The sequence below is a fragment of the Chiloscyllium punctatum genome, chromosome 27 (genome assembly GCF_047496795.1).
Source record: "Chiloscyllium punctatum isolate Juve2018m chromosome 27, sChiPun1.3, whole genome shotgun sequence".
Classification (NCBI taxonomy): Eukaryota; Metazoa; Chordata; class Chondrichthyes; order Orectolobiformes; family Hemiscylliidae; genus Chiloscyllium; species Chiloscyllium punctatum.
Window position 1 is genome coordinate 11,335,569 of NC_092765.1, and position 26,962 is coordinate 11,362,530.

Sequence of the window (26,962 nt, forward strand, 5' to 3'; positions counted from 1 at the left end):
GCTGGTCAAGCTTCATCCTTATTGCTGTTATGAATGGCATGATTACTAACAGTGAACACAGAGTTTAAAGATCAGCAAACACCAACCAATAGTTCCTCAGAGAAGCATTAAAGCACATAAAGTTATGTTGTGTCAATAAAGGGACATAGGAAAAGTGATCAAAGAGCTGAATTTTAAGGAGCCTCTTAAAGGAACAATAGAGAAACAATAGAGACCAGAAGGAGGCAGTTTGTGCTCCGTTCTCAGCTCACAGCTAGGACACCATTGCCCTCTTCCAAATTATCTCAGCAGTCTGACATGAGAGGCTAAGATTCCCACTCCTGCTCATTATCCAATGATTCAACTGGAAGCTGCACACTTTATTCATTTAGACTTGTAAATTTTGCAAGGTAGGACATAATTTATTGTCCTTCCCAGTTGCCCTGGAGAAGGTGGTGAAGTACTGCCTTCTTGAACCAGTGCAGTCCATGTGGTATAGGCAGATTCTCAATGCTGTTAGATGGGAACTTCAAGGATTTGGCCCAGTGACACTGGACTGAAAAAACAAAGATATGGTTGTGAGTGAGATTGGTATGTAGCTTAGAGGACTTGCAGTTCTTGATATTCCATTGGTAAAATTTTCCATTCCCTTGAGTGGCATGGAAAATAACAAGAAATGGAGGGAAATGTGGTGAAAATTAAAAAAAGGAAAAAACATAATGCCAAGTAAAACAATTTCAAATTTCCAATAAGGTTTGAATGGTGATTTCAGAATCTTGCTAAAAAAATGGCAACAAACGAAGTTGAATGCATGAATGCCTCATTTCCAATTCACCTCTTCCTCATGGCAAGGTGGCTAAGCTCATTGACTAGCATTGCTGCCTCACCGCACTAGGGACCCCGGTTTGATTCCAGTCTTGGGTGACTGTCTCTGTGGTGTATGCAAGTTCTCCCTGTGTATGTGTGGGTTTCCTCCAGGTGCTCTGGTTTCTTCCTACAGTCCAGAGAGGTGCAGGTTAGGTGGATTGGCTATGCTAAATTGCCCATAGTGTCCAGGATTGTGCAGGCTGAGTAGATTACCCTGAGAAATGCAGGGTTATGGGTTGGGTCTGGGAGGGATGCTCTTTGAAGGGTTGGTATGGACTCAATGGGCCAAATGACCTGCTCCTACACTGTAGGGATTGTATGAATATGTCACCATTTAAATAATAGTCCAATTTTCCTCTCCTTCCAAATTCCTGATATGTCAATCACAGCAGTAACCTGGCTGCAGGAGCAGCTTACCATTTGTTTCGCAGATAATTCTGACTTCATTACAACATCACTCCATGGTCCACATACACCATGCTCTTCCACCCTTTGTCCAAGCATCACCAGTCTCATCATGTCACCATGCCTGCTGTTAAGCTAACTCACACATCAGTTCAGCCTTTCACGGCTTCCCTTTGCAGCTGACAAACACCTACAACTGGCCTGCTTCTGCTAGCTCAATTTATGCCAAGGGACCTACATGCAAAGCATCATTTATCACTTTTAGCTTTGTTTCTTAGTACTCACTTACTTTACATTTACTTTGGGGCTGCCAGTTTCTGGCCCTTGCATTTGGTTTTAGCAGGAGAGGCAGAAAGCTTGTCACAGATCAGAGCACTAAACTGTTAAGGGGGTGGACATTTTCCTGTATAGCACCATGGTATATCAATGTCACACTTACACTTATGTGCTAGCTGCTTACATTGCAAGGACGCATTGCATGCATGACAACCAAATGGCCATGTCTGAAAATCAAAGTCAACGTTCTTAGTGGGATTAAGGGAGGTTCTGGCTAATCAGGGACCACAGTTAGTCAAGGGTTTCATCTGATTCCAGTCAAAGGGCAGATCCTGGTTAGCCAAGTGATTTATCCTCACAGAGATCCATGCATTTGAAATCTCTGTATTGGACCACACTCATTCCTCCAGTTCAAATGCAGAGTTTCAAGGAGGTTATTCAGGATACTGTGGAGACATCACTATGGTGGGGGTTTTGAGGTGCAGACGGAGGTAGGTCGGCTAGTTATTGGTCATTTCCATGACCTGAATGTCTGAAGGACAAAGGAGTTTAAGGCTAATGAACTCATAGAAGAGAATGAATCAAATTCACAGAAGAACACCAACTTCTCATCAAATCTTGCGTTTTTGTAATGAGCATTTCTATTTCGCAATTAAGCTTCTGAAAATATAAGGATTCATATTTTTGGTATGTGCACATTTTATCTGATCTTGGCTGATATATATTTCAAGCTGTGTGCTTTTCCTGTACCACATGAATTTCTTGACTTCTTTTTTAGTTCTTCACAGGACACTTCAAGCTTTTTCCCGATGGATACCCTTACACATCAGTCGAGGAAATCATGAAATCATTAGAAACTGAAAATCAGAATGCAGAATTAATCACCTTTCAGTCGCTTAGAGATGTCATTGGAAAGGGAGACCCCATAACAATCACATCAACTGAGTTTTGTGAGGGGCAGGAATATATAAATTGTATTGTGGATGGTGATTTTGAGCAGGTCCATGTTACACTACCTTTTGCTTTGAAAGGGGAGTTTTATGGATGTGAAGACAACAAGGTGTATACTATTAAGGAAATTATTGAATCAAAACGTCTGACAAAAAGAAGAGTGAGGCTTGCTGACACGAAGAATGCCTGCATGCCAAGGCATTTTCAGGGTGCATTAGTGCTATCACCTGTATATGAAGTTCAAGCAATTATGCACTGTAAGTGATCATTTTAGCAAAGGTTTTCACGTTTATCTGACTCCATCCATGACAAAAGCACTATCCAAATGCATTATCTGAACCCTCAGTACGGGAGAAACAGTATATTGTATAAGTGAGTGTGACAAAACTGCACATAGTTTCCATTAGGTATTTCACTGAACGTGTCTATAAGCCCCTCTGTCCAAATTATAGTGCAGTTAGTATGGACTGGGTTTGTCAAGAGGAAATTTCTGCCTTTTCTGCGATAAATGTCAATACAGAAACTTCAAATATTTCACTCAAGCTTGTCTCATCAGGTCTTTCAGAGATAAAGCGTGGAAATCATTGGTCAAAATGCAGTTGGAATATTGGGGTCACATTAGCTTGAGACAACAATGAATGGCACTTGTGCATTTCTCCTAGCTTTCATTTTCAGTTATTTCAATGCAAAATTGAAAGAAATGTGTTTCGGATGGCTGAAGATTCACAGCAATGTGGTTGACTCTTAACTGCCCGCTGGCAACTAGAGATAGGCAATAAATGCTGCCCACATAATATGAACGGGGAATGTGGGTCAACTTTTCAAGAAAGGTGGTAGAGATGGACCAGGAAATTACAAACTGATGAGTCTTACATCAGTGGTAGGGAAACTACTGGAGAAAATTTGAAGGAGAGAATTAACGTGCATTTGGAAAAGTATGGGTTAATTAGTGAGGGAGACTGATTGAGAGGTTTAAAGCACATGGAATTCACGGAAACTTGACGAGATGGATTAGAAACTAACTTAGTAATGAGGACACAAAAGGTATTGGAAGATGACTGTTTGACTGACTGCAGGCAAGTGTCCAGTGGTCTATCACAATGCTCAGTACTGGAACTCTTATCGTTTGTTTTATACATAAATTATATAGATGAAAATGTGGGGGGTGTATTAAGCAAATTTGCAGACAACACCAAGATTCGTAGGGTGGTTAATAGTAAAAAACATGATTGTAGGTTACAAAAAGATATGAATAGATTAGTCAGATGGGCAGTGGAGTGGCAGATATTTAACCCTGATTAAATTCAAGGTGATGCACTTTGGAAGAAGAAACAAAATGAAGGAACATTGAAGGATGGCAAATCACTGGGTAACTTAGAGGAACACAGGGATCTTAGGATAATTATTCACAGATCCCTCAAATTGGCAGAGTACCTGAATAGAATAATTAAGAAGGCACATGGGACACTTGCTTTTATTAGTTGTGTCATAGAATATAAGAGCAAGGAGGCAATATTGGAGTTGTACAGAACGTTGGTTAGGCCACAGCTGGAGGACTGTGTGCAGTTCTGGTCAGCTCATTACAGAAGGACATGATAGCATTCGATGGGATACAGAGGATGTACACCTAGATGTTGCCTGGGATGTAGCAATTGAGCTAAAGGAGAGATTAGATAACCTTGGAGTGTTTTCTTTAGAGCAGAGATGGCTGAGGAGGGACATCACTGAGGTGGAAAAGATTATGAGGGCTTTGGAGAGGGTGTTCCCCTCAGTTGAGGTATCATAGTTTTAGGATAAAGGGCAAGAGATTCAGAGGGGATTTGAGAAAAACCTTCATTCACAGGATGAGGGAATAACTGGCTAGGCAGTATTTATTGCGCACCTCTAATTGCCCAGAGGGCAGTTAAACTCAACCACACTGCTGGGGGTCTGGAGCCACATGTAGCTCAGATTGGGTAAGGACAGCAATTTCCTTCCTTAAAGGACTTTAGTAAACCAAATGGGCTTTTCACCAACAATTGAAAAAAATTCATAGTCATGGTTAGACTTTTTAATTCCAGATATTTATTGAATTCAAATTTAACCACCTACCGTGGCAGGATTTGAACCCAGATCCCCACAATATTATCTGGGTCAACAGCCCAGTAATAATACCTCTAGGCCATTACCTCCCCTTGAAGATCATCAATTTAGCATCATCATGTTAAGGGATAAGGGAGCAATTGGGAATTTATTTGCATAGATTCATAGAATAATGCAGCACAGAAACAGACCCTTTCGTCCAACTCATCCATGCTGACTAAGTTTGCCAAACTAATCTAGCAGGAGAATCGATGTTTTGGGAATAAGCCCTTCTTCAAGAATGAGGAGGGTGTACCAAGCAGACTAAGATAAAAGGTAGGGAGGAGGGACTTGGGGGTGGGGCGTTGGGAATGCGATAGGTGGAAGGAGGTTAATGTGAGGGTGATAGGCCGGAGAGGGGGTGGGGGCGGAGAGGTCGGGAAGAAGATTGCAGGTCAAGAAAGCGGTGCTGAGTCTCAGGGTTGGGACTTAGAAAAGGTGGGGGGAGGGGAAATGAGGAAGCTGGAGAAATCTGCATTCATCCCTTGTGGTTGGAGGGTTCCTAGGCGGAAGATGAGGCGCTTTTCCTCCTGGGGGAAGAGCGCCTCACCTTCCGTCGCCTGGAGGAAGAGCGCCTCATCTTCTGCCGCATGGAGGAAGAGCGCCTCATCTTCCGCCTAGGAACCCTCCAACCACAAGGGATGGGGGAGGGAAATATATCCTTGGTGGTGAGATCTGTTGGAGATGGCGGAAATGACGAAGAATGATACGATGTATCTGGAGGTTGGTGGGGTGGTAGGTGAGGACCAGTGGGGTTCTGTCCTGGTGGCGAATGGAGGGGCGGGGTTCAAGGGCCGAGGAGCGGGAGTGGAGGAGATGCAGTGGAGAGCATTGTCAACCATGTCTGAGGGGAAATTGCGGTCTTTGAAGAAGGAGGCCATCTGGGTTGTTCGGTATTGGAACTGGTCCGCCTGGGAGCAGATGCGGCGGAGGCGAAGGAATTGGGAATATAGGATGGCGTTTTTACAGGGGGCAGGGTGGGAGGAGGTGTAATCTAGGTAGCTGTGGGAGGTAATATGCTGTTAAACTTGAAATGGTTCAGAAAAGATTTGGAAGGATGTTGCCAGGGTTTAGAGGGTTTGAACTAAAGAGAGAGGCTGAACAGGCTGGGGCTGTTTTCCCTGGAGCGTTGGAGGGGAACCTTATTGTATGGCCTTACAGACGTTTATAAAATCATGAGGGGCATGCATAGGGTGAATAGCTAATGTCTTTTTCCCAGGGTAGGGCATCATTTTAAGGTGAGAGGGAAAAGATGTAAAAGGGACCTAAGGGACAAATGTTTCACACAGAGGACGGTGCGTATATGGAGTGAACTGCCAGAGGAAGTGGTGGAGGCTGGTACGATTACAACATTTAAAAGGTAACTGGATGGATATATGAATAGGATTAAATTAATGGCATTGACATGAAAGACGTGACTTCTCAAAAGGCATTTTAAGCAGCTTTCAACATGGTTAGAAGTGTCACTGTGGATTGCGGTGAACTTATCAATCAACACTCTCTTCTGTCCCATTTAAGCTGCCGTTTCTATCTCTTGTGCATTGATTTTTAATTATTCTTTTGCATAATGTGGCATTGCGGGCTAAGTCAACATTTAATGCCATTCCCTAATTGTCCTTTTTAATGGTGAGGGGCCTTCTTGAACTGCTGCTGTCTGTCTGTCCTGAGTAAACCTACAACACTGTTGGGGAGGAGGTTCCATGGCTTTGACCCAGCAAAGTGAAAGAAAAGACATAATTCCAATAGACAATAGACAATAGATGCAGGAGTAGGCCATTCAGCCCTTCAAGCCTGCACCACCATTCAATATGATCATGGCTGATCATTCCCAATCAGTATCCTGTTCCAGCCTTATCTCCATAACCCTTGACTCCATTATCTTTAAGAGCTCTATCCAATTCTTTCTTAAATGAATCCAGAGACTGGGCCTCCACTGCCCTCTGGGGCAGAGCATTCCACACAGCCACCACTCTCTGGGTGAAGTAGTTTCTCCTCATCTCTGTCCTAAATGGTCTACCCCGTATTTTTAAGTTGTGTCCTCTGGTTCGGCACTCCCCCATCAGCGGAAATATGTTTCCTCCTGCCAGAGTGTCCAATCCTTTCATAATCCTATACGTTTCAATCAGATCCCCTCTTAGTCTTCTAAACTCAAGGGTATACAAGCCCAGTCGCTTCAGTCTTTCCGTGTAAGGCAATCCTGCCATTCCAGGAATTGACCTCGTGAACCTACGCTGCACTCCCTCAATAGCCAGAATGTCTTTCCTCAAATTTGGAGACCAGAACTGTACACAGTACTCCAGGTGTGGTCTCACCAGGGCCCTGTACAGCTGCAGAAGAACCTCTTTGCTTCTATACTCAATTCCTCTTATTATGAAGGCCAGCATGCTATTAGCCTTCTTCACGACCTGCTGTACCTGCATGCTTGCCTTCATTGACTGGTGGACAAGAACACCCAGATCTCTCTGAACAGCCCCTTTACCTAATTTGATACCATTGAGGTAGTAATCTGCCTTCCTGTTCTTGCCACCAAAGTGGATAACCAGACATTTATCCACATTAAACTGCATCTGCCCACTCACCTAACTTGTCCAGGTCACCCTGTAATCTCCTAACATCCTCATCACATTTCACCCTACCACCCAGCTTTGTATCATCAGCAAATTTGCTAATGTTATTGCTGATACCATCTTCTATATCATTAACATATATTGTAAAAAGCTGCGGTCCCAGCACGGATCCCTACGGTACCCCACTGGTCACTGTCTGCCATTCCGAAATGGAGCCGTTAATCACTACCCTTTGTTTCCTATTAGCCAACCAATTCTCTATCCAATCTAGTACTTTGCCCCCAATACCGTGCGCCCTAATTTTACTCACTAACCTCTTGTGTGGGACTTTATCAAAAGCTTTCTGAAAGTCCAGGTACACTACATCCACTGGATCTCCCTCGTCCATCTTCCGAGTTACATCCTCAAAAAATTCAAGAAGATTCGTCAAGCATGATTTCCCCTTCATAAATCCATGCTGACTCTGTCCTATCCTGTTACTATTATCCAGATGTGCCGTAATTTCATCCTTTATAATAGACTCCAGCATCTTTCCCACCACTGAGGTCAGACTAACTGGTCTATAATTTCCTGCTTTCTCCCGCCCACCCTTCTTAAAAAGTGGCACAACATTAGCCGCCCTCCAATCCTCAGGAACCGACCCCGATTCTATTGAACTCTGGAAAATAATCACCAGCGCATCCACGATTTCCCGAGCCACCTCCTTCAGTACCCTGGGATGCAGGCCATCAGGTCCCGGAGACTTATCAACCTTCAGACCTAATAGTCTCTCCAACACCAAATCCTGGCAAATATAAATTCCCTTAAGTTCAGGTCCTTCAGCCACTGTTACCTCAGGGAGATTGGTCAGGATGGTGTGTCACTTGGAGGGGAATGTACAGGTGGCAGTGTCCAGATCTCCTACCCTTGTCCGTCTAGCTGGTGGAGGTCATGGTGTTAAAGGTTTAGATGGAGAGAAATTTCTTCAGTGTGTGCAAGACAATTTTCTGATTCAGTATGTGATGTACCTACTAGAGAAGGTGCAAAACTTGACCTACTCTTGGGAAATAAGGCGGGGGAAGGTGACTGAGGTGTCAGTGGGGGAGCACTTTGGGGCCAGTGACCATAATTGTATTCGTTTTAAAATAGTGATAGAAAAGGATAGACCAGATCTAAAAGTTGAAGTTCTAAATTGGAGAAAGGTCAATTTTGTTGGTATTAGGCAAGAACTTTCAAAAGCTGATTGGAGGCAGATGTTCGCAGGTAAAGGGATGGCTGGAAAATAGGAAGCTTTCAGGAATGAGATAACAAGAATCCAGGGAAAGTATATTCCTGTCAGGGTGAAAGGGAAGGCTGGTAACTATAGGGAATGCTGCATGACTAAAGAAATTGAGGGTTTGGTTAAGAAAAAGAAGGAAGCATTTGTCAGGTACAGACAGGATAGATCGAGTGTACCCTTAGAAGAGTATAAAGAAAGTAGGAGTATACTTAAGAGGGAAATCAGGAGGGCAAAACGGGGACGACATGAGATAGCTTTGGCAAATAGAATTAAGGAGAATCAAAAGGGGTTTTACAAATATATTAAGGACAAAAGGGTAACTAGGGAGAGAATAGGGAGCCTCAAAGATCAGCAAGGCGGCCTTTGTGTGGAGCCACAGAAAATGGGGGAGATACGAAATAAATATTTTGCATCAGTATTTACTGTGGAAAAGGATATGGAAGAGAAAGACTGTAGGGAAATAGATGGTGACATCTTGCAAAATGTCCAGATTACAGAGGAGGAAGTGCTGGATGTCTTCAAACGGTTAAAGGTGGATAAATCCCCAGGACCTGATCAGGTGTACCCGTGAACTCTGTGGGAAGCTAGAGAAGTAATTACTGGGCCTCTTGCTGAGATATTTGTATCATCGATAGTCACAGGTGAGTTGCCGGAAGACTGGAGGTTGGCAAACGTGGTGCCACTGTTTAAGAAGGGTGGTAAGGACAAGCCAGGGAACTATAGACCAGTGAGCCTGATCTCGGTGTTGGGCAAGTTGTTGGAGGGAATCCTGAGGGACAGGATGTACATGTATTTGGAAAGGCAAGGACTAATTCGGGATAGTCAACATGGCTTTGTACGTGGGAAATCATGTCTCACAAACTTGATTGAGTTTTTTGATGAAGTAACAAAGAAGATTGATGAGGGCAGAGCAGTAAATGTGATCTATATGGACTTCAGGAAGGCGTTTGACAAGGTTCCTCATAGGAGACTGATTAGCAAGGTTAGATCTCATGGAATACAGGGAGAACTAGCCATTTGGATACAGAACTGGCTCAAAGGTAGAAGACAGAGGGTGGTTGTCTTTCAGACTGGAGGCCTGTGACCAGTGGAGTGCCACAAGGATCGGTGCTGGGCCCTCTACTTTTTGTCATTTACATAAATGATTTGGATGCGAGCATAAGAGGTACAGTTAGTAAGTTTGCAGATGACACCAAAATTGGAGGTGTAGTGGACAGCGAAGAGGGTTACCTCAGATTACAACAGGATCTTGACCAGATGGGCCAATGTGCTGAGAAGTGGCAGATGGAGTTTAATTCACATAAATGTGAGGTGCTGCATTTTGAGAAAGCAAATCTTAGCAGGACTTATACACTTAAATGGTAAGGTCCTAGGGAGTGTTGCTGAACAAAGAGACCTTGGAGTGCAGGTTCATAGCTCTTTGAAAGTGGAGTTGCAGGTGGATAGGATAGTGAGGAAGGCGTTTGGTATGCTTTCCTTTATTGGTCAGAGTATTGAGTACAGGAGTTGGGAGGTCATGTTGCAGCTGTACAGGACATTGGTTAGGCCACTGTTGGAATACAGCATGCAATTCTGGTATCCTTCCTATCGGAAGGATGGTGTGAAGCTTGAAAGAGTTCAGAAAAGATTTACAACGATGTTGCCAGGGTTGGAGGATCTGAGCTACAGGGAGAGGCTGAACAGGTTGGGGCTGTTTTCCCTGGAGCATCGCTGGCTGAGGGGTGACTTTATAGAGGTTTACAAAATTATGAGGGGCATGGTTAGGCTAAATAGGCAAAGTCTTTTCCCTGGGGTTGGGGAGTCCAGAACTAGAGGGCATAGGTTTAGGGTGAGAGGGGAAAGATATAAAAGAGACCTAATGGGCAACTTTTTCACACAGAGGGTGGTATGTGTATGGAATGAGCGCCAGAGGATGTGGTGGAGGCTGGTACAATTGGAATATTTAAGAGACATTTGGATGGGTATATGAATAGGAAGGGTTTGGAGGGATATGGGCCGGGTGCTGGCAGGTGGGACTAGATTGGGTTGGGATATCTGGTCGGCACGGACAGGTTGGACCGAAGGGTGTGTTTCCATGCTGTACATCTCTATGACTCTATTTGGAAAACGCTGTCAAAGATTATTGGAGAGTTGCTGTATTGCACGTTACAGATGGTACATTCTGCTTCCCCGCATGTTGGTGGTGAAGGGAGTGAAACATTGAAGATGATGGATTGGGTGCCAGTCAAACAAGCTGCTTTGTTCTGAATGCTTGGCAGGCTTCTTGAGTGATGTTGGAACTGCACACAGCCAAGCAAATGGAGTCTCTCACTCCTGGCCTGCGTCTGGCAGATGTAGGATAAAGTCGAGCGTGTGGTGCTGGAAAAGTACAGCAGGCCAAGCAGCAGGAGAATCGACATTTTGGGCATAAGCCCTTCATCAGGAATGGAATGTGGGGAGTTGGGAGGTGAATTACTCACTGCACAATATGTAGCTTCTAATGTACTGTTGTAGTTATAATATTTATGTGTTTGCAGCATAGTTTGTGGTCCATAGTAATCCCCAGGAGGTTGATATTGGGGGATGCAAGCGCAGCATAGTTTAAAACAAGAGACATACACAAAAGTGCCTTATATGGGTATGTACGTGAACATTAGAAATAGGAGCAGGGGTAGACCATAAAGCCAATCGAGCCTGCTCCACTGTTTAATAAAATCATGGCTGATCTTGGGCTTTAACTCCATATTTCTGAATTCCTCTACATATCCCCTGATTCCCCAAATCAGTCTAGTCCAGCCTTTAACATAATTTTAATTTTTTTCCTGTGGGATGTGGGTGTCACTGACTGGCCAACATTTATTGTCTCTCCCACGTTGTCCTTGAGAAGATGATGATGAACTGCCTTCCTGAATGACTGCAATCCACCTTCTGTGGGTTGATCCACAATGCCATTATGGAGGGAATTATTTCCACGTCAGGATGGGAGTGACTTGGAGGGGAATTTGAAGATGGTGGTCTTCCCATATATCTGCTGTCCTTGTTCTTCTCGATGAAAGTGGTCGTGGGATTGGAAGGTGCTATCTGAGGACATTCGGTGAATTTCTGCAGTGCATCTTGTAGATAGTACACACTGCTGCTACTCTGAGTGTCAAAGTTGGAGGGAGTGAATGCTTGCAGTTGTAGTGACAATCAAGTGGGCTGCTTTGTCCTGGATGATGTCAAACGTCGAGGTTTTGTTGAGGCTGCATTCATCAGGCAAGTGGAGAGTGTTCCAACACACACCTGACATGTGTCTTGTTGATGGTTGGCAGGCTTTGAGGAATCAGGAGGTGAGTTACTTACTGCAGTATTCCTATCTTCCAACTGGCTCTTGTAGGTGTGTTTGTGTGGTGAGTCCAATTGAGTTTCTGGTCAACGATAACCCCCTGGATATTGGTATTAGGGGATTCAGTGATAGTAACATTGTTAAATATCAAGGGGCGGTGGTTAGATTGTCCCTTCTTCATGATGGTATTTGTGTGACACGAATGTTACTTGCCACTTGTCAGCCCCAGCCTGGATCTTGTCCGGATCTTGTTGCATTTGAACGTGGACAACTTCTGTATCTGAGGAGTTGCGAATGGTGCTGAATAATATGCATTCATCAGCAAACATCCCCACTTCTGATCTTATATTGGTGGGAAGGTCATTAATGAAGCAGTTGAAGATGGTTGAGCCTAGGACATGACCCTGAGGACCTCCTGCACAGCTGTCCTGGAACTGAAATGATGACCTCCGTCAACTACAACCATCTTCCTATTTGACAAGTTTGACTCTAATTACCAGGAAGCTTGCTCCCGCTACCTATTCATTTGAGTTTTACTAGGGCTCCTTGATGCTTCACTTGGTCGAATGCAGCCTTGATGTCAAGAGCTATCACTCTCACCTCACCTCTGGAATTCAGCTCTTTTGTCTATGTTTGAACCAAAGATTTAATGAGGTCAGGAGCTGAGTGGCCCTGGTAGAACCCAAACTTAGTGTCACTGAGCAGGTGATTGTTGAGCAAGCACTGTTTGATAGCACTGTTGGTTACACATATTTAACAGTGAAGTACCCACAATCCTCTGAGCTGGAGAGCTTGATAGATGCTCAATCCTTTGAATGAAATAATTTTGCCTCATCTAAGTCCTAAATAACTGGCTCCTCATCTGGAGACTTAATCCCCTTGTTTTACGTTTTAGCTTCCCTCCGTCAGCAGAAACTGAAATAACTCCACAGAGGCCAGTATCCCGTCACCAAGTCACCCTTTATTTACATGTGCATAGCACTTGGCATTGGTTCAGCTAGGTCAGAGCTGGCTCCTAGAGTAAGCAGAACCTCTGACACTCCTGTTTACATCTCTGAGCCAGGACTCCCTGTTTGGACCAGATTAAAAACCTCAAAATGGGATTATTATATCTACCTGGCTGACATTGTTCCAATCATTACATTCCTCCTCCTCTAAGTCCTGAGATGTAGGTCCATTCTTTTTCCAGATGCTTCTCCACATTTTCACACCAGGTTTGGTTCCACCAACTCTGCCTCAGACCATGTCAGTGAGTATCGGTCCATAGCCTGCCTCTTGTACCCAGAGTGTCTTGGCTGAAATTGTTCATTTTCTTCCATCATTAATGCTGTCGAGGCTACAACATCTATCATGTCCATCTCGTCCTCAGAGGTTTCTTTCACATGAGGGGGAGGGGCAGAACCCATGGATTCTGATCGTTTTGCTGGATGTTTTATGGGCATGTTTGCAAGGTCAGAGCTTTCATGTAGTCCCTGTGCTTTTTCTCCTCCCTGAACTTTGCACACCTCAGGATGTAACCTTGTGTCATTCACGCCTCTTACCCACACAGGGTCCTTCCCGTGGTTTCAGCATCAAAGTTCATCTCCTGAAGCAAACTGTCTCTCTCACTTAGAGGAGTCTTGTGTCCAGCATTGGCATTCCTGATCCCATTTCACCCTCCTCCCAGGAGTGGGACGATCAGATTTAACCTAGTGCAGAGTCTTCTCCCCATTAGTAACTCTGCTGGAGCTGTTCCTGTAGTTGTGTGAGAGGTGCTCCTATAATGTTTCATAGTAATAGAAACAGGAATAGGCCATTTGGCCCATAGAGCCTGCTCTGCCATTCATTTAGAACATGACTGATCTATCCATCATCTCAGTTTCTCTCACATACATTATCCCCATCACTCTTAATTCCTCTACCATACAAAACCCAGCCAACTGTGTCTTGAACATATTTAAATGAAGCTGCTTCTACTGCTTCCTTGGGCAGAGAATTCCACAGATTCACTACTCTCTGGAAAAAGCAGCTCCTCCTCACCTCTATCTTAAATCTACTCCCCCTAATCTTGAGGCCATGTCTCCTTGTTCTAGTCTCACCCACCAGCAGAAACAATTTGCTTGCTGCTATCTAATGCATTGCTTTCATAATTTAATATGTTTCTATCGAATCCCCTCTCATTCTTCTAAATTCTAGTGCACACAGTCTCAGGTGGCTCAATCTCTCCTCATAGGGTAATCCCCTCATTTCCGGAATCAGCCTGGTGAACCTCCTCTGCACCATCTCCAAAGCCAGTACAGAGGAACTTCAATTATCCAGCATCTAATTTAACTGAATTCTGGATTCACTGAACAAAATCACAAGGTCCCGATGGTTGGCTAACTATGTTTTCTTGCATTCGATGAACTGAACAAAATACTCTCCGCCCGTGACCTTCGGATAACCGAGGTTCCTCTGTATATCCTTCCTCAAGTAAGGAAACCAGAACTGCACACAATACTCCAAGCGTGACCTCACCAACACCTTGTACAAGTGCAGCAGAACCTCCCTGCTCTTAAATTCAATCCCTCTAGCAATGAAAGCCAATATTCCATTTGTCTTCCTGATTACCTGTTGTACCTGCAAATCAACTTTTAGCAATTCATGTATGAGCACTCCTAAGTCCCTCTACACAACAGCATGCTGCAATCTTGCACCATTTAAACAATACTCTGACCTACTATTTTTACTTCCAAGTGGATAAACTCATATTTACCAACATTGTACTCGTTCTGCCAGATCCTTGCCCACTCACTTAACCAATCTAAGTCTCTTTGCAGACCTTCCACGTCCTCTGCACAGTTGCCTTCCCTATCAATTTAGTGACATCAGCAAACTTGGATATGATACACTCAGTTTCCTCTTCCACATCATTTTTGTATATATATATATAATATATATATCATGAATAGTTGTAGTCCCAACACCAATCCTTGCAGCATCCCGCTCACCACTGATCTCCAACCAGAAAAACACCCATTTATCCCAACTCTATGCTTTCTATTGGTTAACCAATCCTCTATCCATGCTAGTACATTCCCTGCAACTCCATGCATTCTTATCTTATGAATGAGTCTTTTATGCGGCACTTTATCGAACGCCCTCTGGAAATCCAAGTATGCAAAATCCACTTGTTCCCCTCCAAGGATCAAACTGGATCTTTTTTCATCCACAGTCTGATATTTCAGTAGTGATGGAAACTTATCCAAAAAGTTTAAAATCAGAATGGACTCTTCCTTTGGTGGCAACACTGCTCACGTATCTGCCAACGGGAGATGGCTCAAAGCATCCTCATTTGCTACTCGGCCTTGCAGAGAGTGTTCCAACTTATAATTGAACGCACTTGGAAGAACAGCCCACTACTGAATTCAACCCGAAGCTATTGCGGCACGGCCTTGTCCACTTCGAGTAGCCCTTACTAGCGCTTGTGGTCTGTTACAGTTACAAATTTACATCCGTACAAGTATTAGTGGAACTTTCTCACACCAAAGATGACTGCCAAACATTCTTTCTCTATCTGGGAGTATTTGCACTCTGCACCCGCCCAAGTCCAGGAAGCATGTGCTATTAGGAGTTCCTCTCCATTGGGCCACCTGTGAGCCACACTACCCTGATACCATACAGGGAGGCATCGCACATCAGCACCAGATCTCGTCTGGTATCGTTGTGTGCCAACACCTTAGACAATGACAGCTGCTCCTTCTCTTCCTTAAATACTACATCTTGGCTGCAAGACCATATCCAAGACTGATTCTTTTTCAATAGCAGATGTGAGGGTGCCAAGATGGAGTCGAACTTTCCTTAATAATCTACAAATCTGAGGAAAGACCTAAGCACCAGTACAAACACGGGAGCTGGGGCATCTTTGATCGCCCTTATTTTATTTTCCAAAGGGTGTAACCCAATCTTGTTAACTATGTAACCCAATTAGATCACCTGGGGTGCCTGGAACACATATTTTCCCCTTCTAAGACATACCCCACCTTGGAGAAACGTTTACGGTCTACGTTCAAATTCTCTAAGTACTCTATTAGTCTTCCCTATTATTAGCACACCATCCCTTTAAATGGAGACCTGCAGTAGACCTTGTGAAATGTTCGCCATATTCCACTGAAAAATGACACTGCCTGATGATACCACAAATGGCACTCCCATATATTGATACAAATCCTTATGGGTATTAATGTAGCATACTTCTGGGAATCCTCACCCACCTGCATTGACTAGTACACATGGGTTATGTCTAGTTTAGTGAAGGATGCCTCCTGCCAGGTTTGACTAAACACGCTATGCGAGGGATTGGGTATTTGTCCTGCTGCAGGAAACGGTCTACCATTTATTTAAAAGCCCATTCAGCTTCACAATTGGTATGACTGGTGCTGTCCATTTCACAAACTGCATTGGTTTGATGATTCATTTCCCAACTTCCTGATTTCGGCCTCTACTTTTGCATGTAAGGCAAATGGCACAGGCTCGGCCTTGCAGATCATGGAATTGTTTCCTGGTCAACACACAAGATGGTCTTGGCTTCCTGAAAAATGTTTGCATATTTAATTAGGACTTCTTTCAGATAGCCATTAACTAATTGAGAAGTGTTGAACCTGTCAAGGCAAATCTTTCTCAACCAATTTCACCCTGTCAGGCTTGGGCCCAAGCCTTTCACCACAGTCAGTGGTTAACTGAACCAGCTGCTTCTCATGGAACCAACATTGTATCCTTATTCTGTAACAGTTCTCCCACGTAGGTTCCCAGTGTAGCTAAGATCTTACACAATCTCAAGGGTTGGAATCAAGAGTGAATTTTGTTAAAGACTGGTTCTGCAATCACCGATACAGCTGCATGAATATCAACCTCCATTAGAACCAGGTGACCATTTAACCAGATGTGATTTTGACTATCACCTGACGAAGGAGCGTCGCTCCGAAAGCTAGTGTGCTTCCAATTAAACCTGTTGGACTATAACCTGGTGTTGTGTGATTTTTAACTTTATTTTGATTGGTTCTGATTTGGATGTTGTAAATCAATCTAACTGGTCCAAACCAGCTTTTAGTGGATTTTCCAGGGTGTGTACTCTCTTGGATACCAGACTATGAACTCTCTTATTCGATTCAGGTCTGGTGGGACTGTTTTGCTATCTGGAGTCAGCATACTGGCAGCAACTACAGTGGCTTGCTGGTCTGTATCCTGAAGAAAGTTGAACCATTTCGCCAATTTGTTGAACCATTTTGTTAGGTTTTTGCTGTGATGTGACTGAGACTCCCTCTGTCCAGGATATGGCTTGTGTAAGGATCTGCAATTGTCTTCAATCAAGTGGTGTACCCCAGCTTAGTTGGCCTGGTGAGGGTCAGGTTGTAAGTTTGCTCACTGAGCTGGAAGATGTGTTCTCAGAAGTTTTGTCACCATGCTACGTAACATTGTCAGTGAGCCTCTGGTTAAAGCCCTGGTGTACTGCCCTGCTTGTTATTTGTGTGTCTTGGTCTATTGTGGTAGGTGATATCACTTCCAGTTCTTTTTCTGAGAGGTTGGTAAATGGGGTTTAGATTAGATTACTTACAGTGTGGGAACAGGCCCTTCGGCCCAACAAGTCCACACCGACCTGCTGAAGCGCACCCACCAGACCCATTCCCCTACATATGCCCCTGCACCTAACACTACGGGCAACTTAGCATAGCCAATTCACCTGCACATCTTTGGACTGTGGGAGGAAACCAGAGCACCCGGAGGAAACCCACGCAGACACGGGGAGAATGTGCAAACTCCACACAGTCAGTCGACTGAGGCGGGAATTGAACCCAGGTCTCTGGCGCTGTGAGGCAGCAGTGCTAACCACTGTACCACCGTGCCGCCCACAAGTTTAAACTGATGTTTATTGATGGAGTTCTGGTTTGAATGCCAGGCCTCTAGGAATTCCTGTGTGTGTCTTTGTTTAACCTGTCCCAGGATGGATGTATTGTCCCAGTTGAGCTGGTGTCCCTCATCATCTGTGTGTAAAGATTCTGGAGATAGTTAGTTGTGTCTTTTGGTGGCTAGTTGGTGCTCATGTATCCTGGTGGCTAGTTTCCTAACAGTCTGTCCAAAGTAATGTTTGTTGCAGTTCTTGCAGGGTATTTTGTATTTGTTTGTTCTGCTGCTTTTTGGCACAGAGTCCTTTAGATTCGCCAAGATCTGTTTCAGTGTGTTGGTAGGTTTTGGGCTACCATGATGCCAAGGGGTCAGAGTAGTCTGTTCATCATCTGAGATGTATTTAATGTATGGTAATGTGACTAGAGTCTCTGAGCGGGTTGTCTTGTTTAGGTTTATTGTGGAAGAATTGGTGGGCTGTGCTTATCAGGTACCTGTTGTTCTTAAACAGGCTGTATAGGTATTTTTCTTCGTCTTCTCATAGTTCCTCAGTGTTGCAGTGTGTTATGGCTCATTTAAATGTCCTGATGCAGCTCTGTTTGTGGGCGTTGGGTGAATTTGCTCCTGTAGTTGAGTATCTGGTCAGTGTCACTTTCTGCAGCTCTCCATTGGCTTTTAGTTCCACTGTAAGTCTAGGAAGGGAAGCCTGTTGTTATTCCCCTCCTCTTTAGTGAACTTATATTGGTAAAGATGTTGTTTGTGTTTGTGGGTTTCTTCTAATTTGTTCCGTTTATGATGACAAAAGGTTTCATCCACATAGCGGACCCAAAACCTGAGCTAGTTCACGGGGAGGGCTGTTTGTTCCAACCTCTGCATAACTGCTTCTGCCAAGAATCTTGATACTGTATATCCCATTGATTTGTGTAGGTCTTATCATTGAAGGTGAAGTGGGTTGTGAGGCACCGGTCTGCTAGTTTGAGGATGCTGTCCTTGCTGATGGAGTTGGTGCTGTTTGGTGTTTGTGTCCTTGGTTCGTCTAGTAGTGAGGTCAGTGTTTTTTTGGCCAGGTTGGTGTTAATTTATGTTAATATTGCCATCACGTTGAAGAGGATGACTAGGTCATTTCCGACCTTGGTGTCTTTGGTGAGGTTGTCCACTGCCATCAGCATACCCATCAGCATAATCGTAAGCTCCACTTGTCACATTTTCTAATAATGAAGCTAGTTGTGCTTGTTTGAAGTCCAGTTGGGCTTCAGCCAGGCACTTTTGCATGGTTACATCATTAATCCCACATACCAAACGGCCTCTCAGAATCTCATTAAAGGATAAACCAAAGTTATGTGACTCTGTGAGCTGTTAAACCTTTTCAAACACCCTGACACGGATTTCCCCAGTTCTGTAATTGCTGAGTAAAACTGATCGCATCTCAGAATTTTGAGAGACTTGGGAGTCAAAATATTCCTTCAATATTTGAAAAAGCTGCAAGTCCACAAGCTGACAGGAGAATTACTCGTTGCTTTCTATCTTCCCAATGTCATGTGCCTGGAAAAGAATAACACATTCTTTGTGCATATTGGGCTCAGTCTTTGGCAGTATCAAATGAGTCAAGCTTCCCAAATAACAGCATAGTGCCAGAAATGCTTACCCCAGCTCAAAGATGACTGTTGTGAGCCAATTTCTTCAGGAGCATTTTTTTTCCCCTCTCATCGCAACTGAGAACTCCACAGAGACTGAAATCCCATCACCATGTCACCCTTTATTTACACGTGTGTAGTACTTGTCACTGGTCCAGCTTCCTTGGAGCCAGCTCTCCGTGAACTGAACCCCTGACACTCTTGTTTATAGTATATTTTATTAACTATTACAAACAAACAGCTAACATGAACAGCCTGTACAAGAAATAGCAATTTACAGGGGAAGGGGCAGCAAAGCCAGACCCCCAAACCCCACTGTACAACCAGATCGCAGACAAACGAGGTAACTTAGAATCCCACCTTCCATTATAAAGAAGGAAACAATGAACACAATCATCTACAGACAGTTTGATAAACTGATCAATAAAACAGTGCAAATAGCACAGACAACCCTGGCAACCCAGCAAACCATTTGTCCCTTCCACCTTTTAGCCACTCAAAGGCAGCCTGCTCCTACTCCTCTTTTGTGTGACTCACCTGTTTTATTTTATTAAACAGTGCAAGTTGCAAACAGCTAACATTGAACCACAGTTTCCAAGAAACAGCAATTCACAGGGAAAGAGGCAGCAAAGCCAGACCCCCCAAACCCCACCATACAGCAAGTTCACAGGGAAAAGAGGACGAACCTCAAATCCCACCTTATTATCTCAAAAAGGAAACAATAGACTTAATCGCATATAAACAGTACAATAAACCGAACAATAAAACAGTGCAAATAACACAGACAACCCTGGCAACTCAGCAAACCACACGACCCACCCACCTTCCAGACACTCAAAGTCAGCCCGCCCCCTAGCCCCTCCCGGCTGACACTCCTGTTTATATTTTTTTCCTGATTATATTATTTTATTCAACAATACAATTTACAAGCAATCAATTAACATTAATAACCGTATACAGAGAAACAGCAATTTACAGGGAGAGGATCGGCAAAACCAGGCCCCAAATCCGACCATTCAACCAGTTTCCAGGGAAATGAGGACAAACCTCAAATCCCACTTTCAGTCATCATGAAAGAAGCAGTAACAAATACAGACATGACCATCCAATTAGATAAGAATCGGTGCATAGAATACAGACTCCTCCCCCAGCAACCCAGCAAGCCTCCCATCCCTCCCACCTTCCGCCACTCTAAGGCAGACTGCCCCTACACCTTCCGGCTCTCAGTCTGCCCCATGCCCCTTCCAGTTTTCAATCCGCCCTGACACACCTTCCAACCTCCTCTAGAACAGCCCATGGCCAGAAGGTGTGTCAGGACAGTCCACAGGCCAGATGGCTCATTGGGGTGGGCGAGAGCCAGATGGTACATAGGGGCAGACCGAGAACTAGAAGGTGGGCAGGCTGTCCTCAGCAGTTACCCTGGGCAGGTACGGGGAAGGCTATCAGAGAGGTGGTCGGAAGGTGCAAACCATGGTTAAGGAAGCCAAAAGGTAAGTAGGCCATCCTGATTGCTGTCGATATTCCTAATTATATCTGTCAGCCAGGGCTCCCTCATCGGACCAAGTTAACAGCCCCAATTAAGGAATTTATATTCTCAGAGGCCTACCTGGCTTATCTCATCACAATCCTACAGAAACAACCTTTTAATGTCTATCCTGTTAGGGCCCTTCAGAATCTTGTATTTTTAATCATGTTTGCCTCTCAATCTTCTAAACAGCAGAAACACAGCCTCAAATTATTCATGATCAAACAAATTCATTACGCAAGGAACCAACATAGTGAATCAACAGTGCACCACCTCCATTATATGTTTTCCTAAATGTCAAAACCAAAACTGTTCACCATAATGCTGTACAGTTTTACCAATACTTCTTTTTTCCTGCACTCCAACCCCTTTACAAGAAAGGCCAAAATCTATTTGCCATCCTGATTGCTTGCTGCATCTGTCCACTGACATTCAGCAGTCATTGCACAGGCACCCCCAAATCCTTTTAAATATTAAACGCTTATCATGAATTTATAGTCCACAGACTCAGACTGACAGTCTGGATTTATAAATTCAAATCCCATGATAGCAACTGAGGGATTACAACTTAATTAAATAAACATTAAATGAAAAGATGAGACCACTAGCAATGACCATGACCACTGCCAGATTCCACTCAAACCACTTTTGCCCCACCAAATCCAGTCAGCTGTCCTTACCAGATATGATTTACAGGTACTTCCCACCCATATGTAGCTCAGTTTTAACAACTGTCTGAAAAGATCTTGCAAGGTACTCAGTTGTTTTCAAGAAGGCAGCTCACCATTGCCTTCTCATGGGCTATTAGGAATGGTAAATAAAAACTGACTTTACCAGCAATGTTCACACTGTGAGAATGAATTCTACAATTAAACATTCACCACTTCCTGGTTATTTTCTAAAAGAAGGTATTTTAAATAAAGACTCTTGAATATACAAATTATCTTTTCTCATTACAAGTAATTGCATGGCTTTAGTTTTCTCCAAGATTATCTCATCCTTCTTCTGAAGGTACTTTTTTTATTCATCTATGGGACATGGGTGTAGCTGGGCAGCCTTTATTGCCCATTTCTAGTTGCCCTTGAGAAGGTGGTAGTGAGCTGCCTTCTTGAAAACTGCTCTCCACCTGTTATGGATTGGCTCACATGCCCTCAGGGAGGAAATTCCAGGATTTTGACCCAATGACAATGAAAGACTGGTGATATATTTCCAAGTCAGGATGGTGAGTGGCTAGAAGGGCAACTTGAAAGTGGTGATGTTCCCATATACCTGCTAACCTTGTCCTTCTAGATGGAAGTGATCATGGATTTAAGAGGTGCTGTCTGAGTATTTTTGGTGACTTTTTGCAGTGCATCTTGTAGATAGTACACACCACTGCTATTGAGTGTGGAGGGAGTTGATGCTTGTGGATGTAATGCCAATCTATCCAATGGGCACAAGAACTTGATGGGTCACACAATGACACCTATTGCCAAGGCATCAAGAGGATGGCCAAGAAATTGATGATGTTTGAATTTGCCTTTGGGTAACAGCCTTGGTTCAATGTTAACACTCTTGCCTGTCAGTCCTAGGTTTGTGAGTTTGAATCACAAATAGAAGCCCAGATGATAATCTTTGTTCACACTTCTGTTTGCATTCATAGATTACTGCATGGCTGGAGATGCAATCAAACCCTGCAACTATTAGAAAAGCAGGGACGTTGCCCCAGTGTACCAACGGCCAAAATATATCCCTCAACTGATGTCACTACAAATCAGATGAATTCGTCATGCATCTCGTTATTATTTCTCCAGCATTGGTGTGTACAAATGACTGCAGTGTTATTTTATGTTACAACAGTGAATACACATTATTGCATATAAGATATTCGATGGTACTACCATTGCTGAGTCCTACCGAAACAACATCCTTGGGTTTACCATTGCCCAGCATCTTAACTGGACGAGCAAATTAAATACTACAAGAGCAGTTCAGAGGCTGGAAACTCTCTGCTAAGTAACTCATTTCTTGAGTCACCAAAGACTGTCCTCCGTTTACTCCCAATTTACTTCAATGAGTGCAACTCCAGTAACATTCAAGGAGTTCAACACCATCCAAGACAAAGCAGCTTGCTTGATCACATCCCTTATCACATAAAAAAAATTGTTCTCCACACTAGAGCACAGTGGAAGGGACATATATCACTTTAAAAATGCACTGCAGTAATTCATCAACACCTACAATAGCACCTTCAAAACCCATGGTCTCTTCAATCTGAAATGTGAAATAAAAACTGACACCACTATTTTAGTTTAGTCAACTCTATAGTCAACACTTCAGGCCATATGTATGGAGTCAGAAATAGAGGGCATATTTCAGACGGATGACTGTTGTCAAAGCTGAAAAAAACATGTGTTATGTTACCTGCTTTAAGGAAGCAACAGAGATAGGGAGTAAAGGTGGGGTGCAGAGGAGAGGACCCCACCTCTCCTAAATCTAGCTTTTTGCAGAAGGCAAGATGGACTAAATGACTTGAGCAATAGTGGTGCAGGGAAAAGAAGATAATAGTGGGATTTTTATCACAGGTTATTTGAGAAAACATATTTCATGTTGTGAATAATGCTAAAGATAAGAGGTTTGTATACATAACATCTGAAAGAATGCATATTAAAACAGCTATCAACTCATCCTGCAGACAGAAAAGAGATTGTGAAAATACCCTCAACTCTGGAAGTTGATATAAGGATGTAACAGAGGAGCAAAAAGATATCACGTTCATCAAACCAATGTCATTGTCCGATATTTTAAACCAGTCACATGGTCAATTTCCAATGTTGATCAAAATCCTGGATGCCCCAGAACAGCAGTCCCCCTTTAAAGGTGAGTGGTTTCACTCACTGAGAAAGGGTAGAAGTTTGAAAATTTACAAGAAACAGTTGCTGAAGAAAGTCCTTGCAACATCCATGCTCAACAAAGTGAACCGGCATTTCTTAATCTCCATAAACTACAAAGGAACCTTCAGACGGCGGCCTAGAGGGTTTGTGACTGTGTTTGATCTTTGCAATGCCATCAGCCAAGACAGCCTTTTGAATGTTGTGGTAACAAGAGACTGCATGTGGAATGAAGATGGATTATCTTCTCTACGTGTGGGTGACCGCTTAGTCACCATGTTCAGGACCACTACACAACTGATCGTTGATGGCGTAATTCAAAATGTTGACATGCTCATGTGCAATAAGATCACGGAGGAGGAGGAGGAGGAGGAGGAGGATGAGAATCTGATGCTTCCTTTATACCTCGAGGGTAATTTTGTGGAAGATGTCCATGACACTAAGAGATACAAAATCTTGGAAATATGTAATAAATTCAAACTACCTTTTCAAGTAAAAGTCACATCAAAAGATCCTACTTTACCAAATGATATCTTAACAGCATTCCCAGCAATTAAATTGGAGGAAATAATTATGGTACCTAATTTGGTTGTCAGTTTCCATGAACAGCCTTCTGAGTGTTTCTCAAGACCACCCAAAAGACTAAGCAAAGATAATGTCTTGTCAGACTCCACTCCAGTTCAAGCCCCTTGTCGTTCTCCTATTCCAGGTTATATACAGCAACAACCACCTTTACCCCCTAAGGTAAGAATTATCTGACGTCATGAGAAGTATAGTTTGCAGTTCTAGGCACGATACCTCAAAGCAGGTGGCTTTTGAAAGAATTGCAGTCTAGATTCACCAGAATGAGACCAGAACTGTAAGTGTTAGATTATGTGAATTGGTTGCAAACAGTAAGTTTTTGTTCTCTTGAACACACATGATTAAGAGGTGATCTAATTAATGCATTTAAGATAACTAAAGGAGTTGATGCAGTTGCTGGAGATAAACTCTTACCTCTGGTGGTAGAATTCCATCACAAAGAGACAGAAGCTTTAAATTAAAACGAGGCCATTCTGGGATAATGTCAATAAGTATAAACAGGGAAGTGGAAATCTGGAATCTAACACTCAGAAAGTTAGTAAAACTAGCATTAATTGATCAATTCAACTCTGAGATTGATAAATTTCTATTGAATAAGGTATTAAGGAATAGGGAACAAAGCTAAGTGAATGGAGCTGAGGTGCAGATCAACCATCAAATAACAGGATGGTCTTAAGAGGCTACGCCTTCCTCCTATTCTGATATATATCAGTGTTCAGAGAAGTAATAAACAGTATCTATGTTTCAGTAGTTACTGATTATATTTTAAGTTCACTTGCAGGACGTAGGAATTGCTGGCTGAGCCACTTTGCTCTTGAAAGGTGGTGGTGAGCTGCCTTCTTGATCCACATGCAGCAGATCACATTCTGTAGGTAGATCCACAATGTCATTAGGGAGGTAATTCCAGGATTTTTACCCAGTAGTTATGCATTTCCAAGTCAGAATGGAGAATAGCATCATGGGAACTGGAAAGTGATGGTGTTCCCATGTATCTGCTGCACTTATCCTTCTCAATCGAAGTGATTGTGGGATGGAATGTACTGTCTAAGGATTTTTGGTCAATTTCTGCAGTGCATCTTGTGGATTGTACACATACTGCTACTGAGCATCAATGGTAGAGGGAATGGATAATTATGGATATAACACTAATCAAACATGCTGCTTTGTCTTGGTTTCTGGAGTGTTGTTGAAGCTGTACTCATCAAGGTAAGTGGGGAGTATTCCATCACACTCCTGACTTGAGCCTTGGATATGATGACTAGCTTTGGGGAGTCAGGAGGTGAGTTACTCACTGTAGTATTTATTCCTAGCATTTGGCCTGCTCTTGCAGACACTGTATTTATACAGTTGAGCTTCTCCATAATGGTAACCTCCAGCACATTGACAATGGGGGATTCAATGGTGGTGACACCATTCAAAACCAAGGGATAGTAGTTTGATTGTCTCTTACTGAAGGTGATCATTGCCTGACATCTGTGTGGCATGCATGTTATTTAACACCTTTCAGCTTAAACCTGGAAATTGTCCACATCTTTGCTGCATTTGGACATCGACTGTTTTGGTATCTGAGGAGTCTTAAATGATGCTGAACACTGTGCAATCATCAGTTAATAACTCCACCCTGTAATGATGCCATATTCTTTCACTTTGTAAGCTTATGATGGAGGGAAGATCACTGATGAAACTGCTAAGAATGATTCTGAAGCTGAGATGATTGACCTCTAACAACCACAACCATCTTCCGATGTACCAGCAAAGTATTATCCCACGATTCCCATTGACTCCAGTTTTGCCAGGGCTCCTTGATGCCTCACTGAGTCAAATGGGGCTTTGATGTCAAGGGGCTATACTCTTACCTCACTTCTGCAATGCAGCTCTTTACAGCCTTGTTCAAATATAGACTAATAAGGACCTGAGTGGTCCTGGTGAAACCCAAACTGGGCTTCATGGAGCAGGTTATCACTAAGCAGATTACTGCTGAGCAGTTGCTCCTTGACACCCCTACAATGACATCTTCAATTATTTTACTGAGATCAAGAGTAGACTGATATGAGCACTGATTGGTTGGGTTGAACTTATCCTTTTTTTAAATATACAGGCCACGCTTGAGCACTTTTCCACATTGTTGAATCATGCCTGTGTTATACCTGTATTAGAACAGCTTGGCATTTAACTCCTTGCCTTTATTTACCCCATGCAAGTTTGACCATGGCTCAGGGTGTAATCCAGAGATTATTACATTGGAGATTCTGCTTTATAATTTAACTTCTACATCTGTAGATGAAAAGTAGCCAATTGGACATTGTGCCTCATAGCTAGGGCCTTGACTATTTCCAACAAATTTAATAAAAAGGAACAGACCAAGTTTTAATGATAAATGTTCATCATAACTTTTCTGCCTTTTATACCATTCGCCCTAGTCCATACAGCATAGTATCTTGCAGACCTTATTAACCACATTCGCATCTTGCTCTGTCTTCATGATCAGCACATGAAAAAAAAAGTTACATTTGTATATTTTCTTTAGAGAAGGATGAGCAGAGACTTGATGCAGGTTTTCAAAATGTTGAAAAGGTCAGGATAGAGTAGATAGAAAGACACTGTTTCATTAGTCAAATGGTTAAAAAGTAGAAGACACAGACTTAATTGGCAGAAGGACGAAAGGTGACATGAAGAAAATCATTTTACAGAGTGAAGGTCATACAGTGCAAATTGATTGAGTGTGACTTTTAAAGAGTACTAAATAAGCACCTGATGAGAAACT

General features: G+C 43.1%; 1 protein-coding gene across 1 annotated transcript; it reads left to right on the forward strand.

Annotated features, from left to right (window-relative positions):
- The first annotated feature begins 766 nt into the window (after positions 1-766).
- LOC140453730 (protein THEMIS-like) lies at positions 767-26,517 on the forward strand. Its single transcript, XM_072548689.1, is given in 5 exon segments — positions 767-826; positions 2,306-2,735; positions 23,421-23,465; positions 23,468-24,360; positions 26,479-26,517. Coding segments are annotated over 5 exon segments (1,467 nt in total).
- The last annotated feature ends 445 nt before the right edge of the window (positions 26,518-26,962 follow it).